This window comes from Oncorhynchus clarkii, chromosome 29, assembly GCF_045791955.1.
Source record: "Oncorhynchus clarkii lewisi isolate Uvic-CL-2024 chromosome 29, UVic_Ocla_1.0, whole genome shotgun sequence".
Taxonomy (NCBI): domain Eukaryota; kingdom Metazoa; phylum Chordata; class Actinopteri; order Salmoniformes; family Salmonidae; genus Oncorhynchus; species Oncorhynchus clarkii.
The window spans coordinates 30,218,190-30,240,541 of record NC_092175.1 but is presented as its reverse complement, the minus strand read 5'-3'; the positions used below and the strand labels follow the sequence as shown (position 1 = coordinate 30,240,541).

Genomic DNA, 22,352 nt, shown 5'->3' with positions numbered 1-22,352 from the left:
CTGTTGTAAGGCAGGTCCTCAACAGACATCACGGCAACGTCGTCGCCTATGGGCACAAACCTACCGTCACTGGACCAGACAGGACTGGTAAAAAGTGCTCTTCACTGACAAGTCGCGGTTTTGTGTCACCAGGAGTGATGGTCAGATTTGCGTTTATCGTCAAAGGAATGAGCGTTACAACGAGGCCTGTACTCTGGAGTGGGATCAATTGAGGTGGACGGTCCGTCATGGTCTGGGGTGGTGTGTCACAGCATCATCGGACTGAGCTTGTCGTCATTGCAGGCAATCTCAAAGTTGTACGTTACAGGGAAGATATCCTCCTCCCTCATGTGGTACCCCTCCTGCAGGCTCATCCTGACATGACCCTCCAGCATTACAATGCCACCAGCCGTACTGATCATTCTGTGCGTGATTTCCTGCAAGACAGGAATGTCAGTGTTTTGCCATGACCAGCGAAGAGCCCGGATCTCAATGAGCACATCGGAGGGTGAGGGCGAGTCCTTCCCCCCAAAAAATGTCCCGGAACTTGCAGGTGCCTTGGAAGTGGGGTAACATCTTAACAAGAACTGGCAAATCTGGTGCAGTACATGAGATGCACTGAAGTACTTCATGCAGCTGGTGGCCACACCAGATACTTTTGACCCCCTCCTTTGTTCAGGGGCACATTATTCCATTTGTTAGTTACATGTTTTGTGGAACTTGTTCAGTTTGTGCCTCAGTTGTTGAATCTAATTTAAGTTTGCTGAAAATAAACAGTTGACAGTGAGAGGAAGTTTCTTTTTTTGCTGAGTTTAGAATAGAATGAGAAGTTTAAGAAAGTTCTTAGCTGAGAGTTGGCCAGGGATTTTAAAACTTTGGAGGCAAGATAACTACCATCCAATTTATCTAAGTCGAAAAGATCTCCTTTGTGTAGAGGGAGGACACGCTGCTTTCCAGATCTTAGGGAGAACACCAGAAACAATTGTGAAGTTAAGAATATAGGTCAATGATTCTGCAATAAGTGGGACAGAGATGCACTTAGAACATCATAGATATAAAATGGTTGAAATTGAAATGAGTGTGTATCTGGGAGCGCCTCATTCTCTAGTCTGTTTCGAGGTGGATAAAGGACTCCTACTGGAATTAGAGGAATTTCCAGAAACCTATTTCAAATAGATGGCCAGTTGAGGCAATGAAATAAAGAAATTTCAGCAACATATCATTGTAAGAGCAACAATGTACACTTAGTCGCCATAGACTGGCCACATGGTACCATACCTCTCAAGCGCTCTGAAACAGCAATCACTACAAATACAAAACACATCTTTATAGGTATAGACAAGAAGCATAGTTTTATAAAACATGACTTCACAACACCATCCAACACATTTAATGTTAACAGGCTTGGGATTTCTATGCAAATGACTTATTAAGATACATTCAACTTCATACAATGACATTCAACTTCATACAATGGCATCAAACTACTACGAACAATTACTTCAGTATAATTTGTGATTTAAAATACATGTAGTAAGTAAACAAAATGGGTATAAAGAGCTGTGGCATTTTTTTAAAAGGATATACTGTGTAACTTAATGCCTGGAGTCTTACATTGCATAAACAGTTTGGCAAGACTATTTAATATTGTATTGAGCAACATTAAGTTGAACACATCAGTACGTAAGAGATTAATATCAGTATACATATCAATATTACTGTCTTGAACATGACAATGGTTATTTACGGTCTCTTCCTCACTTTTTGGTGCATAAGGGTGTGTGGGTGCGTAGGAGCGTGTGTGTTAATCACCTGCGTAACTTCTATGTCTTCATGGTTTGTGGGCCCCCAGGTAATGCTTGCAAAGGCTACTACTTGTTCCTTGTTTTATTGGGAAAAGGATCACAAGCAGTGAGTCCTTTGGAGTATTCCATCAGTTTGTGCAGGGGACAGAAATGCATTGTTTCCCCCTCTCTGCCTTTACACCTAAGAGAGAGTAGATTAAGATTTGCAATGATTCTTCACCAGTCTTTCAGTGTTAGCTATGTGAATTGTATGTGTGTGTACTCACTTTGTCCAGAGTGCCAGGCCACACAGAGACAGGATCACCATGGAGATGATGACCACGATGACCAGTGCACAGACCACCACAGCATCTGACACAAAACCAGGAGGTTGCTCTATATCAAGGGAAAAAGAGATGGGTTCAAATATCCATTCTTACAGGGGGGGGATAAATCTACAGTACCTCCAAACGTGGAAGAAAGTGCATTGATCCAGTAATTAGTATGAGTTTTGTTATGTAAAAGTGAGGCATTTGCATGGAAGAGGAACAGGCAACTCTATAAATTGCATTTAAGGATATCATTTCTGTATGGAGAAATGTTTTACCACAATGTTACCTGGGTGACAGAACCAACGACTCCAATCACTCCAGAAGCCTCTGTCAGCACAGTAGTGGTGCACCCTGGACCTGACCCGGAAGCAGTGGGCTCCATCCATTGAGAGGAAAGTGAGGGTCATCTCCCTGGTTACATTCCTCTGCTTCTGGTGACAGGAACAGTATCAGATTTTAGGAAAACTTCAGAAAGTTTATTCTCTAACCAATAACAATAGAATTTGCTTCTTCAAAGCATCATCTAAGTACCTATCAATTATTCAATAATGTTATGCGTCAAAACATTAAAGTTGTGAAAATAGATATTGCTATATGAACTATATGAAGTTAATCCAGGCATGTCATACAGGGCGCGGTAAGGGCATACCAACATCTGCTGCCCGCCTACGCCCTCGCTGGTTTCCACCTCATACTCCAGGCAGTGGCTGGGGATACTTTCGTGGGGTAAGTCCCAGTGCACCTGGAGCCTCCTGTCCAGACCAGCCTCCAGATGCACTGCCTCTATCGCTGCAGGCTTCACTGCAGAGTACACACAAAGGAGTCATGTTTTGAAAAAATGAAAAAAATTGAAAATGTCATTACCAGTATCATGCACTGAGAAAAAACTGTCAGTAGGAAAAATAGTTACGCAAGCCTCTTGGAGGGAACGCAACACCCTGCTACACTCAACTCCCCGTGGAGTGAAAGAGGTATGTGATTGTAGGTGCAGGTAAGGATGGCAGAGAATGACTGTTTCCTGGGAATTTATTTCCTTAACATGGTAATTGTGGGGAAAAGGGGCTGGATGGAACCAAAGAAATTAAAAGTTAAGAGTCCCCTCTCCTACTCATTTTAACACCACCTGGCACGCTATCCAAAATACACGGGGTGATCCACCCAGGTCTTACCTAGTGTGCATAGACAGAGTACATACTATGGGTATATGTATGCCCGCAGGCCTCTTGCCTAAGCACTCCCAAGGTCCCTTCCCCCCTGGGAACAAATGAAACAGAATAATACAAACTTAAAGTGAACAATTTCAATAATGAAAAACACTGAGTCCTATTGGCACACGCATACCTCAGCAGTAGCAGCTACAAAATACTTTCAATAAAACTCTGAGCAACAACCAACACAGGACATCCAAGAAACACTCTCTTCCTCAAAGGAACACTGGCTTTTCAAGCTATGAAGGAGTCGGTAATTGCCGACAGCTGTGTCCCCTAACAAGAGTGCGAGATCAGAGCTCCAATCTGCAATGGGGCCAACCAATCAGCTGTTTGGGGGTATCCATGAAGCCATTTCCTGAAATACACATATACACAAACAAACCCAAAACACAGAAACTGGGGAACGTAACACGCTCACTGCAAAATCTGCAAACTCCCAGTTTGCAACAATAAAAAGCAACGCGCATCCCCAGTTAATAAAGTAGATGATATCTGTTTGGATATGTTAACACTGATTAAAAGACGTTATGGAAAGGAACTGTATGGGCAGTTGAACAATGTTTATGGAAAATAGCAAATATCCAAACAATAGCAGTAACAATAGCAGTATTGCATTGAAAAGGTGAGGCATATCATGGCCTGATGGGAGTGTTACCGTGGTTCTGAACTTGCAGGGAGAAGAACGCAGACCTCAAAGCCACCTTGGGGGAGGAGCTGTTCACACATATGTTGAAAGCACTAAATTCTGGGAGAGATTCCCTGGTGAATGTGCAGCCAGTCCTGACCCCATTGGAGTGGATGTACTGAGGGCACTCCTCAGCCTGCTCCATCTCCCGATGCCTGGAGATGCAATTTAGGGCAGCATTCACAGAGATTATATTAATCCAGTGAAACCAGTCTACACTGGTACAGACATGTACTGTAGGTAGTTTATATGGCAGGAGATATGTTATGATGGACATAATGTTATGATAGGGTGACATACCAAAAGTACAGACTGTGCTTGGAGTGGGCTGGCTCCTCTAATCCCACCTCCCAGGTGCACTCCATGACCTCCTTCTGGTAGAACACGCAGCCAAATCCCTGGACCCTGGAGTCAACTGGACCTGGTAGGAATTCAAAAGAGATGAAGGGATTCATAGATTATCATGAAGGTGCCTGTAGAGAATTCCATCCATACAGCACTCCCCTATCATTGATAATTTCCTATATATAGGATAATGAGAGGAAAGAAGTCTCTCCTGCTTTCTGTCAGGCTATCGGTGTCCTTTAATCCGAACCAAACAACTCCATATCTACAAAAGAATATTGTCCTCCTGACCTCACCTGTGTTATTGGGTGGCAGGACCATCTTTGTGAAGGGGCTCTTTAGCTCAGTGCCGTTAGTGCAGGCTCCCCTCAGTACGGTTGAGATCCGTACCCTGACCTCCTTCTCCAGGTCAAACTGAGCACGGTACCATGTCCGTACAGTCCTGATCACCTATTCATACACAGACAATATTACATTCATGTTATTCATACCTCATGAACTTGGTCACCACTCTGGTGTAATAGCTATAGACACAGATCATATTGAAAAGATTTGGAAAATCTGAAAATGTATTCATGATTCTCTCATGAACACCACAGTATAATTTAATGGAAGCTAAATGCGGTTATGTCTAAGCAACCACAAATCTAAACAGAGCCAAAGGATTACATTGTAGGGAAATATTCCCACATGCGCATCATCACAGGCACACTTTGATCCACCCCTCTTCCCTGGCTCCATGTCCTGGCAAACATTACTCCCCCCACATATCCAGAGACGCCACAGAATGATTGGAAAGGTGCAAAACGCCCCACAACTGCATAAGACCTCCTCAACCCACCAAAGATATGCCTCCCATTAAGTAAGCCAATCTGGGAAGACCCACCCAATGACGACTTCAACACATATTTGACCTGGACACAATAATGGGGGTTAATGGACCTGACAGATAAGCACCTCATCACTATCCCCACACAACATCAGTCTGGTTTCACCCACCCCAGGAAGGAGTAGTCCACCTTCAATATTTTCAGGACTGGCCCATGCGTTGCCAACCTCCACCGACGGAACATTAAAGAAAGCCACCAATGTGCCTGTGGGGTGGAGAAAACCATGCGCCACATTCTTGAAGTCTGTCCAATCTACAAACTCAGTACAGATCAGGGTTGGTTTCTCAAATGATTGCCTCGCCTGGTTCACCAACTACTTCTCTGATAGAGTTCAGTGTGTCAAATCGGACTCTGTTGTCCTCTGGCAGTCTCTATGGGGGTGCCACAGGGTTACAGTGCCTTGCAACGTTACTTCTCTTCTCTGTATACATCAATAAGGTCGCTCTTGCTGCTGGTGAGTCTCTGATCCACCTCTACGCAGACGACACCATTCTGTAATTTGGCCCTTCTTGTACACTGTGTTAACAACCCTCCAGGCAAGCTTCAATGCCATACAAGTCTCCTTCCGTGGCCTCCAATTGCTCTTAAATACAAGTAAAACTAAATGCATGCTCTTCAACCGATCGCTACCTGCACCTACCCGCCTGTCCAACATCACTACTCTGGACGGCTCTGACAGTACGTGGACAACTACAAATACTTAGGTGTCTGGTTAGACTGTAAACTCTCCTTCCAGACCCATATCAAACATCTCCAATCCAAAGTTAAATCTAGAATTGGCTTCCTATTTCGCAACAAAGCATCCTTCACTCATGCTGCCAAACATACCCTTGTAAAACTGACCATCCTACCAATCCTCGACTTTGGCGATGTCATTTACAAAATAGCCTCCAATACCCTACTCAACAAATTGGATGCAGTCTATCACAGTGCAATCTGTTTTGTCACCAAAGACCCATATACTACCCACCATTGCGACCTGTACGGTCTCGTTGGCTGGCCCTCGCTTCATACTCGTCGCCAAACCCACTGGCTCCATGTCATCTACAAGACCCTGCTAGGTAAAGTCCCCCCTTATCTCAGCTCGCTGGTCACCATAGCATCTCCCACCTGTAGCACACGCTCCAGCAGGTATATCTCTCTAGTCACCCCCAAAACCAATTATTTCTTTGGCCGCCTCTCTTTCCAGTTCTCTGCTGCCAATGACTGGAACGAACTACAAAAATCTCTGAAACTGGAAACACTTATCTCCCTCACTAGCTTTAAGCACCAACTGTCAGAGCAGCTCACAGATTACTGCACCTGTACATAGCCCACCTATAATTTAGCCCAAACAACTACCTCTTTCCCAACTGTATTTTATTTATTTATTTATTTTGCTCCTTTGCACCCCATTATTTTTATTTATACTTTGCACATTCTTCCATTGCAAAACTACCATTCCAGTGTTTTACTTGCTATATTGTATTTACCTTGCCACCATGGCCTTTTTTGCCTTTACCTCCCTTCTCACCTCATTTGCTCACATTGTATATAGACTTGTTTATACTGTATTATTGACTGTATGTTTGTTTTACTCCATGTGTAACTCTGTGTCGTTGTATCTGTCGAACTGCTTTGCAGGTCAGGTCGCAATTGTAAATGAGAACTTGTTCTCAACTTGCCTACCTGGTTAAATAAAGGTGAGATAAATAAAATAAAAATATCAGAAACTTTGAACATCCCACGGAGCCATATTAAAACCATTATTATAAATTGGAAAGATTATGGCACCACAACAAACCTGCCAATAGAGGGCCACCCACCTAAACTCACGGACAAAAAATCCTGAAGGAGCTGTAAAGCTCCACAGCGGAGATTGGAGTATCTGTCCATAGGAGCGCTTTAAGCCGTACACTCCACAGAGCTGGTGTTCGCCAAAAGGCATGTGGGAGTCTCCCCAAACATATGGAAGAAGGTACTCTGGTCAGGTGAGACTAAAATTTAGCTTTTTGGCCATCATGGAAAAAGCTATGTCTAGTGCAAAACCCAACACCTCTCATCACTCCGAGAACACCATCCCCACAGTGAAGCGTGGTGGCAGCATCATGCTGTGGGGATGTTTTTCCATTGGCAGGGACTGGGAAACAAATTATTGGGGGAAACCCGTTCCAGTCTTCCAGAGATTTGAGACTGAGCTTGAGGTTCACCTTCCAGCAGGACAATAACCCTAAGCATACTGCTAAAGCAACACTCGAGTGGTTTAATGGGAAACCACAATTTTTGTCTTATTTCTTGTTTGTTTCACAATAAAACATATATTGCATCTTCAAGGTGGTAGGCATGTTGGATTATTACAATATTACAACCCCCTCCCCCCACCCCCCAATTTTTTTTATTTTAAATTCCAGGTTGTAAGGCAACAAAATAGGAAAAATGCCAAGGTGGGTGAATACTTTCGCAAGCCACTGTAAATGGGGAAATATTAACATTACTGGTCTTGGCAGGCTGTTTATGGATGGTGTACCACATTTCTTTCTATTATTCTGTGTATAAGAATATAGTGTCCTTGGCCAGGGCCTCAGTGGCCTTAGGACACACAGTTCTGACAGACAGGCAACACTGTACAAGTGTTTCTAGAATAACCCTCCAGTGTGTCAGGTACACATTTGGCATTGTCTAGTTATGTGTCCAGTGACTTACAGTCCATCTGTTCTGGTATGTGTTGAAGTATTCCAGGTGGTATCTCATTGAGCAGTCAGTCACGTTGGTCAGGCTGACAGGAGACGTCCAGTGGATGTCGAGCTGCCCAAGGTGGCCAAGGTCATCAACCCCAACGTTCTCAGGAGGATCCACTGAAAGTCAATGAGATACACAGTATTTCCAGGTCAAAGGTTGATAGAGCAAAGGCACCAAGCTTGCGGTAAGCATTAAAGGGGCAATTGGTACATACATTTCTTGACATTTAAATTATTCTTTCTTTATTTTTACTATTTTCTACATTGCAGAATAATAATGAAGACATCAAAATTATGAAATAACAATTATGTATTCATGTATAATATTTAAAAAAAGTGTTAAACAAATCCAAATAGATTTTAGAATCTGTTTGCCTTGAATCTGTTTGCCTTGATGACAGCTTTGCACATTCTTGGCATTCTCTCAACCATATTCACTTGGAATGCTTTTACAATTGTCTGGAAGGAGTACCCACATATGCTGTTCACCCCGCTACCATCCAGAAGGCGAGGTCAGTATAGGTGCATCAAAGCTGGGACCAAGGGACTGAAAAACAGCTTCAATCGCAAGGCTATCAGACTGTTAAACAGCCATCACTAACACAGAGAGGCTGCTGCCTACATACAGACTCAAATCATTGGCCACTTAGGTGTCCCGTTAGCGAAATAATTCCCCACAACATCTGGTGAAATTGGAGAGCGCCAAATTCAAATGACAAAATTGTAATATTAAACATTCATGAACATACAAGTGTCTTATATAATTTAAAGGCTTAACTTCTTGTTAATCCAACTGCGTTGTCAGACTTCAAAAAGGCTTTACGGCGAAAGCATACCATGCGATTATCTGAGGACAGCGCCCCACCAAAATATATTTTTTTCAACCAGGACAGGCTTCACAAAATCACAAATAGCGATTAAAGAAATCACTTACCGTTGAAAATCTTCCTCTGTTTGCAATCCCAAGGGTCCCAGCTACAACATGAATAGTTCTTTTGTTCAATAAAATCTTTCTTTATATCCAAAAAAGTCAGTTTAGTTGGCGCCATTGATTTCAGTAATCCACTCCTTCAACATACATACAAAGGAATCCAAAAAGCTACCGGTAAACTTTTTCCAAACAAGTCAAACAATGTTTCTACACAATCCTCAGGTACCCTAATATGTAAATAAATAATAATATTTCATAAGGAAAGAACGGTGTTCAATAGGAAAGGAAAATAATGAAGAGCGTGCCCTCATTCATGCGTGCCAAAAGACTACTTTTCCCTTTGGAAAGACTACTATTACTTGTTCGTTTTTCAAGAAACAAACCTGAAACCCGGTATAAAGACTTGACATCTAGTGGAAGCTATAAGTACTGCAATCTGGGAGGGATTTTCATATATAGACCTATAGACTTGCATTGGAAAGGCTTGTGACCTCCCCAAAACAATTTCCAGATGGATTTTCCTTGGGTTTTCACCTGCCATATCAATTATGTTATACTCACAGACATTATTTTAACAGTTTTAGAAACTTCAAAGTGTTTTCTATCGAATTCTACCAATTATATGCATATCCTAGCTTCTGGGCCTGAATAACAGGCAGTTTACTTTGGGCACGTTAGTCAGGCGGAAATTCAGGATACAAGTTAATAAATGGATCACTAGTCACTTTAAATAATGCCACTTTAATAATGTTTACATCTTATACCATCTATTGCATCTTGCCTATGCCTCTTGGTCATCGCTCATCCATATATTTATATGTACATATTATTATTCCATCTCTTTAGATTTGTGTGTATTAGGTAGTTGTTGTGGAATTGTTAGATTACTTGTTAGATATTGATGCACTGAACTAGAAGCACAAGCATTTCGCTACACTCGCATTAACATCTGCTAACCATGTGTAAAATTGTATTTTATTTGCTGAGCACTTGTTGGCTGGTTTCCTTCACTCTGCGGCCCAACTCATTCCAAACCATCTCAATTGGGTTGAGGTCGGGTGATTGTGGAGGCCAGGTCATCTGATACAGCACTCAATCAATCTCCTTCTTGGTAAAATAGCCCTTACACAGCCTGGAGGTGTGTTGGGTCATTGTCCTGTTGAAAAACAAATGATAGTCCCACTAAAGGCAAACCAGATGGGATGGCAAAGTGCTGCAAAATGCTGTGGTAGCCATGCTGGTTAATTAAGTGTGCCATGAATTCTAAATAATTCACTGACAGAGTCACCAGCAAAGCACCCCCACACCATCACACCTCCTCCTCCATGCTTCACAGTGGGAACCACACATGTGGAGATCATCCGTTCACCTACTCTGCATCTCACAAAGACATGGCGGTTGGAACCAAAAATCTCACATTTGGACTCATCAAACCAAAGGACAGATTTCCACCGATCTAATGTTCATTGCTCGTGTTTCTTGGCCCAAAATTTGAATTTTGACCATGAAGGCCTGATTCACACAGTCTCCTCTGAAAAGTTGATGTTGAGATGTGTCTGTTAAGTAAGGCAGCTCCAAAATGCAGGTGTTTCAGCCTAGCTCAGTGCTTTCTGTGGTGGTGGTGGTGGGGCAAGCCAGCAGAAAATATGTAGAATTACGCCGTGATTGGCTCAGTGTTCTGTCACTCATGTGGACACTACGACACCGCCAAGTCTTAGGGTAGAGCTAGAACATTCAGCCCCTTGGGTGCTACCATAGAGTTACGTTAGAAGTGCCCATCCAAGAAGGCTCAAGGTCATTGGCCGCAGATAAAATTACGTCAAATCACGTTATATGTACTGTAGCTTTGATCATGACATGTCAACATCATACTTTCAAAATGTTAACCAGCAGTCATCATCATGAATCATCATCATGAATCAAGTCAACAATCTACTGACAAATCCTTTTTAATCCTTGTCATTTAAAGAGAAATAATGAAGAGAAATTAAAGATAAAACGTATCGGTGCTCATCGGTCATTGGACATAAACATTACACAACAAGTTGTTAATCCCAAATTTAAAAAGTGAGTGGTTTGGAAGGAGTCAGTGACAGTGGCTAACTGCAAGCATTTCTAAGCAATCACTAGCCTGCTATTCGGTGTAGTGGCTGTGTGGTCCCAAATTTGGGATTACGGGGCTTTTTTCCAAATTTAAAATTATAAACAATCAACATTGGCCATGGTGTCAATGAAGCATGATTTGTGCCGCGGTCATAACAACTCGGAACTGCGACAACTTGACTTCAGTGAGTTCAAGACAACTGGGAAGTCGGGAATAATACGTTTTGAACGGTCATCCAACTCGGAATTGTTCCCAGTTGTTTTGTAAGCACCATAAATCCAGAGAATGCCAGACTTTGATGACAGAATTTGCCCATGAAGGACCACCTTCCTGTTCAAGTGAGCACACTACAGAGTCCAGAAATGTATTGTATGCTGCTGCATAAATTATGTAATATGCCAGGGAGATATGTATACCGTAGCTAAGAAAGTGCATGTTGTGTAGTAAGCTGTTTGTAGCCCATTTGCCTCACCCTAATAATTTGGTATATTTACCCCTCTTAACTTCACCTAATGTTCTGACTTGGTGGTGCACATGTAGCCTATAACATGTTTTAGATGAATGTAATCATCGAATATTGTAAGAGCTTTTATTGTCTGCTTCTATGCCCCCTTTATTTATCCTATGGTTCTGACTTCTGTACAGGGAGAACACTGTAAGAACGGCCCATGTTCTGAATTCTGTCACTGTACATTTCAAAAGTGCTAAACAAATAATTATATTGACTACGTCTGTCCGAACTCGCTCATTAATGTCTTAATCGAAATTACATATTGCCTCTTATCAGCTTGTCGTCCCCTTATGCCATAGTTTTTACATCTAAATTGTCATTAGAATAGCCAGGTGTGGCAGTGGTAAGATGTGGTAAGATGTAGGCCCTAACAGTTCGTGAACACTGTTTGTCTCCATTATAGTGCAATTAATGTATTGTTCAGTGATGTGTCCTGGCAACCCATCATGATGCACACCTGGCAACCACCTGGACTTCTTCACTACCCTGATTACTTCTCCTTTTTCTAGCACTCATTAGCATCATTCTTCAGACAGTATTGGTTCCGTTTTCATGTCCAGACGCTTCTCTTCTTTTGTAATGCTCCATGTTCGTTATTATTCAACTCATCATTTGCACCTGCTTCCTGAATCCCTGCGTCTACGTTACAGAATACTGCCTCAGAAATGATGGAGCAACAGGGTCATCTACTCCACCAACACCATGACCAGCTGGCTCTCCATGACCATGAAGGAGTTCCTCCGCATTTTCCACCGTCTCAACACCACCAGCAAGGTTCTCCATACCTCTGATGGAGGGCCTCTTAACACGGGTCGTCACAGTGAGCCAGTCCCACAACCTACCTAGCCATCCGCCCAGGTCAACGATGCCTGATTTTCCCTTCGGGAGATGTATGATAGTACTCCATTGAAAGGCTTCCTACTCCAGTGCTCCCTCTCTTTCGCCTATCAGAAGGGAGCCCCCACCACGAGAGGTCCAAGGTTGCCATGGTAATTTCCCTGCTGGCTTGACGGACATTGGAGTGGGCTACGGCGGTCTGGGAGAGAGGAGAGGATGAGTTGGGTTCCTATGAGTGGTGCATGGCTCTGTTCAGGGCAGTCTTTGACCATCCTCCAGAGGGCAGAAAGGGAGGTGAGCTACCTTTTCAACTCCAGCAGCGTGCCCAGACCGCTGTGGAGTACACCCTCATCTTTCAGACTGTGGCAGCCTCCAGTGAATGGAATGAGCCGGCGCTCCGCACTCTATTCCGCAGTGGACAGCGCGAGGAGGTCCAGAAGGAGTTGGCATGTCGAGATGACAACTTATCCTTGGATGCTCTCATCTCGGCGGCCATCCATCTGGATAGCATCAGTGTCCACCTCACCACTCGCCTCCCTCCTTTGGCTGTCCTGAGGCAGAGCCTGAACCCATGGAGGTGGGGGCCACGCACCTCTCCGCGGCATCGCCGGACAGAGCTGGGGCTCTGCGCCTATTGTGGCCAAGAGGGACACCAGCTTCATTGGTGCCCGGTGTGTCCTAACCTGGGGTGCACTAGAGCAGAGGGGCGGCCCGTGACCTTCTGTCTCCCAGTGTAGGCATGAGTATTCCATCATCACTTTCCGCCAAATCCTTTCTGGTGTCAATTTCACTGGCTGGCTATCCCCCATGGATCTCCCCTTTCTGATGGATTTACCACTATTCTGGTTGTTGTTGACAGATTCTCAAAATGATTCCTCTCTCTGGTCTACCTACCGCTCTCTAGTTCGCTGAGGCACTATTCCAGCAAGTCTTCTGCACTATGACCTTCCGGAGGACGTTGGTTCCGACCGTGGTCCTCAATTCACATTTCGGGTCTGGAAAGCCTTCATGAAGAAGCTGGGGGCCACGGTTAGCCTCACATCTGGGTACTGGCCTCAGTCTAACACGCAGGTGGAGAGGACCAACCAAGAGCTGGGGAGGTTCCTAAGGAGTCACTGCCAGGACCGGCAGGGGGAGTGGGCCCGGTTTTGTCCCTGGGCAGAATACGCCCAGAACTCACTTCGTCACTCCTCCACTGGGCTGACTCCCTTCCAGTGCATCCTGGGATATCAACTGGCCTTTGCTACGTGGATTCCGAGCCAGACCGAGGCCTCTGCAGTTGACGAGTGGTTCTTGCTTGCAGAGGATTTGTGAAACGCCACCCACGTAAGGCTCCAGCACACTGTTCACCATCAGAAGGATCAGGCGGATGGCCACCACAGTAAGTTTCCCGTGTTTCATCCTGGTGATCGCGTCTGGCTCTCCACCAGGAACCTCCTACTCCACCTGCCCTGCCGGTTGCTGCGTACTCCACACAGGGAAGGAATCGGGCCCATTACCCCTGCCGGTCCTGGCAATGGCTCCTCAGGAACCTCCCCAGCTCCTGGTTCATCCTCTCCACCTGCCCGTTAGACTGAGGCCTATATCCGGAAGTGAGGCTGACCGTGACCCCAAGCTTCTCCATACCCGTGATGTGAATTGGGGTCCACGGTCGGAGACGATGTCCTCTGGAAGACCATAATGCCGGAACGCTTGCTGGAACAGTGCCTCGGCAACCTGTAGAGCAGTAGGGAGACCAGAGAGAGGGCTGAAACGACAGGATTTTGAGAACATATCCACAACCATGAAAATGGTGGTGAAACCGTCAGTGGAGGGGAGATCATTGACAAAGTCAATGGATGGATGAGACCAGGGACGCTGGAAGGAGTTTCCCTGCTGGAGCGTCCCGAGGGGACTTAGTTTGGGCACACACAGAACAGGAGTTGACGTAGCGAATAACGTCCTGCGCCAAGGTGTGCCACCAATACCTTTTGGAGAGCGATTGTATAGTACGGGTGATCCCAGGATGTCCAGCGACGAGAGATGTGTTTGCCCAGGTCAACAGCCACTCCCTTATCCCCATGGGGACGTAGGTGCGCTCAGGAGGACAGGTAGAGGGTGCGGGTTCCCTCTCCAGAGCCTGGCAAATGTCCACATCTACGTTGCAGACCACAGGGGCTATGACTCGAGAAGGAACAGGAAAACAGGTCCTCCGGTATTTGGGTGACCAGTCCGTGATTCTCATCCTCGACCATGAGATGGTGGGGTTATGGCGTTGCAGCCATGGGAGGCCGAGAATGATCTGGTGAGCTGGTGCCCTAATGATGAAGAAGGGAATGTTTTCCTGATGTATGGGCTCCACGGTGAGGATTTTTTACCTTTATTTAACTAGGCAAGTGAGTTAAGAACAAATTCTTATTTTCAATGACGGCCTAGGAACAGTCGTTTAACTGCCTGTTCAGGGGCAGAACGACAGATTTGTACCTTGTCAGCTCGGGGATTTAAACTTGCAACCTTTCGGTTACTAGTCCAACACTCTAACCACTAGGCTACCCTGCCGCCCCTATAGTTAGTGGTGTGGTGATGTACAGTGCCTTGCGAAAGTATTCGGCCCCCTTGAACTTTGCGACCTTTTGCCACATTTCAGGCTTCAATCATAAAGATATAAAACTGTATTTTTTTGTGAAGAATCAACAACAAGTGGGACACAATCATGAAGTGGAACGACATTTATTGGATATTTCAAACTTTTTTAACAAACCAAAAACTGAAAAATTGGGCGTGCAAAATTATTCAGCCCCTTTACTTTCAGTGCAGCAAACTCTCTCCAGAAGTTCAGTGAGGATCTCTGAATGATCCAATGTTGACCTAAATGACTAATGATGATAAATACAATCCACCTGTGTGTAATCAAGTCTCCGTATAAATGCACCTGCACTGTGATAGTCTCAGAGGTCCGTTAAAAGCGCAGAGAGCATCATGAAGAACAAGGAACACACCAGGCAGGTCCGAGATACTGTTGTGAAGAAGTTTAAAGCCGGATTTGGATACAAAAAGATTTCCCAAGCTTTAAACATCCCAAGGAGCACTGTGCAAGCGATAATATTGAAGTGGAAGGAGTATCAGACCACTGCAAATCTACCAAGACCTGGCCGTCCCTCTAAACTTTCAGCTCATACAAGGAGAAGACTGATCAGAGATGCAGCCAAGAGGCCCATGATCACTCTGGATGAACTGCAGAGATCTACAGCTGAGGTGGGAGACTCTGTCCATAGGACAACAATCAGTCGTATATTGCACAAATCTGGCCTTTATGGAAGAGTGGCAAGAAGAAAGCTATTTCTTAAAGATATCCATTTAAAGTTTGCCACAAGCCACCTGGGAGACACACCAAACATGTGGAAGAAGGTGCTCTGGTCAGATGAAACCAAAATTGAACTTTTTGGCAACAATGCAAAACGTTATGTTTGGCCTAAAAGCAACACCCTGAACACACCATCCCCACTGTCAAACATGGTGGTGGCAGCATCATGGTTTGGGCCTGCTTTTCTTCAGCAGGGACAGGGAAGATGGTTAAATTTGATGGGAAGATGGATGGAGCCAAATACAGGACCATTCTGGAAGAAAACCTGATGGAGTCTGCAAAAGACCTGAGACTGGGACGGAGATTTGTCTTCCAACAAGACAATGATCCAAAACATAAAGCAAAATCTACAATGGAATGGTTCAAAAATAAACATATCCAGGTGTTAGAATGGCCAAGTCAAAGTCCAGAGCTGAATCCAATCGAGAATCTGTGGAAAGAACTGAAAACTGCTGTTCACAAATGCTCTCCATCCAACCTCACTGAGCTCGAGCTGTTTTGCAAGAAGGAATGGGAAAAAATGTCAGTCTCTCGATGTGCAAAACTGATATAGACATACCCCAAGCGACTTACAGCTGTAATCGCAGCAAAAGGTGGCGCTACAAAGTATTAACTTAAGGGGGCTGAATAATTTTGCACGGCCAATTTTTCAGTTTTTGATTTGTTAAAAAAGTTTGAAATATCCAATAAATGTCGTTCCACTTCATGATTGTGTCCCACTTGTTGTTGATTCTTCACAAAAAAATACAGTTTTATATCTTTATGTTTGAAGCCTGAAATGTGGCAAAAGGTCGCAAAGTTCAAGGGGGCCGAATACTTTCGCAAGGCACTGTATGTGTGATGGTTCTGGATCCTAGTGGCTTATTATCAACGGCTTGAACCAGAAACAAAGAGGAGAGCGGGTATGAGGTGATGTTCAGAGACGAGGCAAGGGTCTGGTCAATAAAGTTCCCCTCAGCACCGGAATCCACTAGCGCTGTAGAAACAGAGGGACAGCCAGCTAGTGTGATCAACACTAAAAAGTGTTTGGCAGAAAATGATGAAGATGGGATACTCACACCTGCCCCAGGAGATGGAAGATCACATGACCGCCCCTCTACTCCCGTGGATCCCGAGATGGGACGTACCGGACATTGCTGAAGCTGGTGCCCCCTTGACCACAATAGAGACAGAGCCCCAGCTGTCTCCGTCTACATCGGATGCTGCTACTGTGCAGAAGGTGAGCGCGTACTGGGCAGTGGTCTGGTCATCCTGCTGTAGTTGGAGTAGGCGCTCACCCCTCTCTTTGCCCTCCGGTGGATGATCAAAGATCTGAACAGAGCCATGAACCCCTCATACGAAGCCAGCTCCTCCTCTCCTCTCACCCAGATGCCTGCCACCAGCAGAGAAATAATAGAAATAATCGTGGCAACCTTGGACCTCTTGGTGGTGGGGAATCCCATATGGTGCGCAAAATAGAGGGAGCACTGGAATAGGAAGCCACGGCATTTAGATAAAATTCAGTCATATTTATTGCGGAGGGACAAATGGGCATCGCTGACCTGGGCAGACAGCTGAATGGACTGGTGTGTTTGCTGGGTCGACTGGTGGCAGAGTATCCTACGCTAGAAGAAGGCAACGCTACTCAGGTATGTTTGAGACTTGGTCTCAACCTTTAAGTCTTTACTGAAGACTCATCTCTTCAGTAGGTCATATGATTGAGTGTAGTCTGGCCCAGGAGTGTGAAGGTGAACGGAAAGGCTCTGGAGCAACGAACTGCCCTTGCTGTCTCTGCCTGGCCGGTTCCCCGCTCTCCACTGGGATTCTCTGCCTCTAACCCTATTACAGTGGCTGAGTCACTGGCTTATTGGTGCTCTTCCATGCTGTCCCTAGGAGGGGTGCGTCACTTGAGTGGGTTGAGTCGCTGACGTGGTCTTCCTGTCTGGGTTGGCGCCCCCCTTGGGTTGTGCCGTGGCGGAGATCTTTGTGGGCTATACTTGGCCTTGTCTCAGGATGGTAAGTTGGTGGTTGAAGGTATCCCTCTAGTGGTGTGGGGGCTGTGCTTTGGCAAAGTGGGTGGGGTTATATCCTGCCTGTTTGGCCCTGTCCTAGGGTATCATCGGATGGGGCCACAGTGTCCCCTCCTGACCCCTCCTGTCTCAGCCTCCAGTATTTATGCTGCAGTAGTTTATGTGTCGGGGGGGCTAGGGTCAGTCATTATCTGGAGTATTTCTCCTGTCTTATCCGGTGTCCTGAGTGAATTTAAGTATGCTCTCTCTAATTATGTCTTTCTTTCTTTCTCTCTCTCTCTCGGAGGACCTGAGCCCTGGGACCATGCCTCAGGACTACTTGGCTACAATGCCACTTAATATAATGTTTACATACCCTACATTACTCATCTCATATGTGTATATATATATATATATACTGTACTCATTTAAACTGCTGCATCTTGCTGCATCTACTGCATCTTGCCATCTTTATGTAATACATGTATCACTAGCCACTTTAAACTATGCCACTTTATGTTTATATACCCTACATTACTCATCTCATATGTATATACTGTACTCAATACCATCTACTGCATCTTGCCTATGCCGCTCTGTACCATCACTCATTCATATATCTTTATGTACATATTCTTTATCCCTTTACACTTGTGTGTATAAGGTAGCAGTTGTGGAATTGTCAGGTTAGATTACTCGTTGGTTATTACTGCATTGTCGGAACTAGAAGCACAAGCATTTCGCTACACTTGCATTAACATCTGCTAACCATGTGTATGTGACAAATACAATTTGATTTGATTTGCTGTCTGTCACCTTGATTACTCAAAATTCTCTCAACCTGTGCGCCTACATTGTAAACTTTCATTCACAGGCTAAGTTGTAGCAACATCATGATGGGTATAGGAAAATTATAGTATCATATAGTAAGTAGGCTAAATCTATCGATGTTACATTGAGCTGGGTGAATGGAATATGAATGACAGTCATCCAATATGCTGTAATAGAAATAAGGTAATGTTCATTAAAAAAAAAGTATAATCTTCCCTCATCTTAAACAACACCGACCGCCACTGATTTATTGCCACAGGGGCCCACCTCTTGCCTTCAGAAAGCATTTTTGTTGTGTTACAGCTTGAACTCAATATTGATTAAAAAAATTGTAAAAAAAATTTGCCCATCTACGCACAAGTGAAAACATGTTTTTAGAAATGTTTGCAAATTTATTGAAAATAAAATGCATAAATATCTCATTTACATAGGTTTTCACACTCCTGAGTCAATACTTTGTAGAAGCACCTTTGGCAGCAATTACAGTGGTGAGTCTTACCCAGAAAGTCTGAGCTTTCCACACCTGGACATTTGCCCATTATTCTTTTCAAGATTCTTCAAGCTCTGCCAAATTGATGTTTTGATACACCATCCAAAGTGTAATTAATAACTTCACCATGCTCAAAGGAATATTAAATGTCTTTTTTTTTCTTCTTTTCTTTTTTTTACCCATCTACCAATAGGTGCCCTTCTTTGCAAGCGGTTGGAATTCTGCCTCACATCCAAGACCTTCACAACAATTTTTTTGGGACCAGCTTTTTTTTTAGATCAATCTGATGTAGAATGGAAATCTGCCTGTGATTACAAGTTATTACAGTAAAACAGTGATGAATGAATAGAAAAATACACCTGTAGAAACTAACCTGTCATTTCTTGTGGCTTGATGCACTGACTCCAGCCAGATATAAGCATTAATATGGCTGTCAGCCAGCACCCTTTTCTACTCTTCAGCATTCTCTTAACTGGCCCCTGGAATATCATGAGAATTGAATTGTATAATTTACTATTGATACATCAATCACATATCTTATCATGAATTATACTCTCAGCAAACACCAGTATAGTACAGTACAGTCCAGTAAAGTATGAATCTGAAGGGTATGGAATGATCCTGATAAACACAATATTATGTAGATGAAAACAAAACGTGCATTATTTAAAATAAATGTGTAATTGTCTTGATATAAACCTCAGGTACAGTGCCTTCAGAAAGTATTCATAACCCTTGACTTATTCCACATTTTGTTGTGGGATTAAAATGGATTTCATTGTAATTTGTCAACCATCTACACAAAATACTCTAATGTCAAAGTGGAAGAAATCACCTTTACTTTCTGAAGGCACTGTACCTTTTAAGTCTTAATAATGTGAAGAAAATACATGCACAAGTTATAATCTATTGTACTGAATGCCATTGAATTCTCTATAGAAATCAATATAAATATACTGTTTTTAATGTACTTAGTAAATGTTTTCAAGCATGTACAGTAGAGAATGCATACACTATACAGTGAACGCATGCTTTTGAATTAAAGCATGTGTTTACAAAGGCAACCCACAACTTGTATGTTTGCTTTATATCAACAGTTTAGCAGACTATACAAATGCTATAATTTGGATACAATACAGAGAGAACAGAGAAGATAAAAGTGCATAGCCACAGACAAGGAGTACTTACTGTGAATTGAGTGAGAGAGCTCCTGTGTAGATGTTTGACAGGCTGCACCATCTAATCAGGGCTGTGCGAAGTGCCTGCTTTTGTATTCTCTGGTGAACTACAGCGCAGCAGAAGCAGCAGGGAAAGACTACAGTATGTCTCAGGGGTCATGTATTGATGTCTCAGGGGTCATGTACTGTACTCTGTAAGTCTGGATTCTCTGCCAAACAAGGAAGCTCATATTTAGTGTGAGTCTGCAGTTTAATCAGATTCCTGATGAACAGATGTATAAATAGAATGTGAAAGCCCTGTCAGCCTGTCCACCCAGCCTGTGAGTGTGGTCATGGATGTGGTTCTGTGGAAGGGGAGTCAAATATGCTGTTGCTCTGACCTGGATGGGTGGGGGTTGCAGGCTGAAGGTCTCTCATACTAACGGATGTTTTGTTTCCCTTTTCCCTTTTCCCAGGAATCATATATATACACACACTCTAAGTGGCAATATCAAAAATGTACAGTATACAGTCAAAGTTTGGACACATCTACTCATTCAAGGGTTTTTCTTTATTTGTACTATTATCTACATTGTAGAATAATAGTGAAGACATCAAAACTACGAAATAACACATATGGAATTATGCAGTAACCAAAACAAGTGTTAAATAAATAAATATATAGATGTATATTTGAGATTCTTCAAAGTAGCCACCATTTTCCTTGATGACAGCTTTGCACGCGCTTGGCATTCTCTCAACCAGCTTCATGAGGTGTGAGGTCACCTGGAATGCATTTCAATGAACAGGTATGTCTTGTTAAAAGTTCATTTGTGGAATTTATTTGATTCTTAATGTGTTTGATCAATCAGTTGTGTTGTGACAAGGTAGGGGTGGTTTACAGAAGATGGCCCTAGTCCATATTATGGCAAGAACAGCTCAAATAAGCAAAGAGAAACGACAGTTACAATTACTTTAAAACTTGTTACGGAGGTGGTCCCTGCACAGGGACAGCTCAGCGGAAATTTCAGAGCGCCACCTATAGTACTCGAGTATAGTACTCGATAAATCTCAAACTTTCATAAAAATACACATGCAAGGTACTGAATTAAAGCTACACTCGTTGTGAATCTAGCCACCAAGTCAGATTTGTAAAATGCTTTTCGGCGAAAGCATGAGAAGCTATTATCTGATAGCATGCACCCCCCCAAAATACCAGCACGACACGTAAACAACAGATTTTGCGGTAGCCGGCGCTACCCAAAACGCAGAAATAAAATATAAAACATTCATTACCTTGGACGAGCTTCTTTGTTGGCACTCCTATATGTCCCATAAACATCACAATTGGGTCTTTTTCCCGATTAAATCCGTCATTGTATACCCAAAATGTCATTTGCTGAAGGCCAGTCTGATGCTGCAAAAAGCCCATTTACAAGACGCAACGTCACTTTTTAAAATTACAAAAGTCGCCTATAAACTTTTACAAATCACTTCAAACGACTTTTCTAAACCAACTTTAGGTATTAATAAACGTTAATGATGTATCAAATTGATCACGGGGCGATCTGTATTCGATAGCAGCAAGTCTGGAAGTCATCGTCCATTTTGTGGTGCGCCTCAAGAAAGGAGGGGTCTATTCGTGTTGTAACCAAGGATAAATGAGTCAGAAATTGACAGCAATGGCGACATCGCTGTAGGCGTTTACAGGGAATCCTCATTTATTTTAGGTCGCCTTAAACAATACATTGAATGGCGGACGAATATTTTTTTTGTGTTTTTGGTAAACAGTTTTACCAGGGATTTTTACTCCTAAACACGTTCTGTTATAGCCACAGACCCGATTTAACCAGTTTTAGAGACTTCAGAGTGTTTTCTATACACACATACTTATCATATGCATATACTATATTCCTGGCATGAGTAGCAGGACTTTGAAATGTTGCGCGATTTTTTACAAAAAGCTGCGAAAATTCGCATCATCCATAACAGATTTTAAGACAAGAAGGTTAGTCAATGCGAAACATTTCAAGAAAGTTTCTTCAAGTGCAGTCGCAAAAAACCATCAAGTGCTATGATGAAACTGACTCTCATGAGGACCGCCCCAAGAAGGAAGACCCAGAGCTATCTCTGCTGCAGAGGATAAGCTCATTAGAGTTACCACCCTCAGAAATTGCAGCCCAAATAAATGCTTCACAGAGTTCAAGTAACAGACAC

The 22,352-nt window shown here is 43.5% G+C and overlaps 1 protein-coding gene across 3 annotated transcripts; it reads right to left on the bottom strand.

The window, feature by feature from the left end:
* Window positions 1-1,304: 1,304 nt before the first annotated feature.
* On the bottom strand, window positions 1,305-21,745 carry LOC139387874 (interleukin-13 receptor subunit alpha-2-like). Of its 3 annotated transcripts, none has more exons than XM_071134189.1 (10): window positions 20,167-20,494; window positions 19,352-19,457; window positions 7,909-8,060; window positions 4,633-4,786; window positions 4,292-4,412; window positions 3,962-4,146; window positions 2,745-2,896; window positions 2,382-2,526; window positions 2,051-2,159; window positions 1,305-1,965 (listed from the first exon to the last, which is right to left on the bottom strand). In XM_071134189.1, the coding sequence occupies exons 1-10, from the start codon at window positions 20,215-20,217 to the stop codon at window positions 1,851-1,853; spliced, it is 1,290 nt and encodes a 429-aa protein (XP_070990290.1). In that variant the 5' UTR covers window positions 20,218-20,494; the 3' UTR covers window positions 1,305-1,850. The 3 variants fall into 3 exon arrangements, with proteins under 3 accessions (XP_070990290.1, XP_070990291.1, XP_070990292.1); XM_071134190.1 differs by having other exon boundaries at window positions 2,382-2,523; window positions 20,167-20,359; XM_071134191.1 differs by lacking the exons at window positions 19,352-19,457; window positions 20,167-20,494 and adding an exon at window positions 21,432-21,745.
* Window positions 21,746-22,352: the final 607 nt, after the last annotated feature.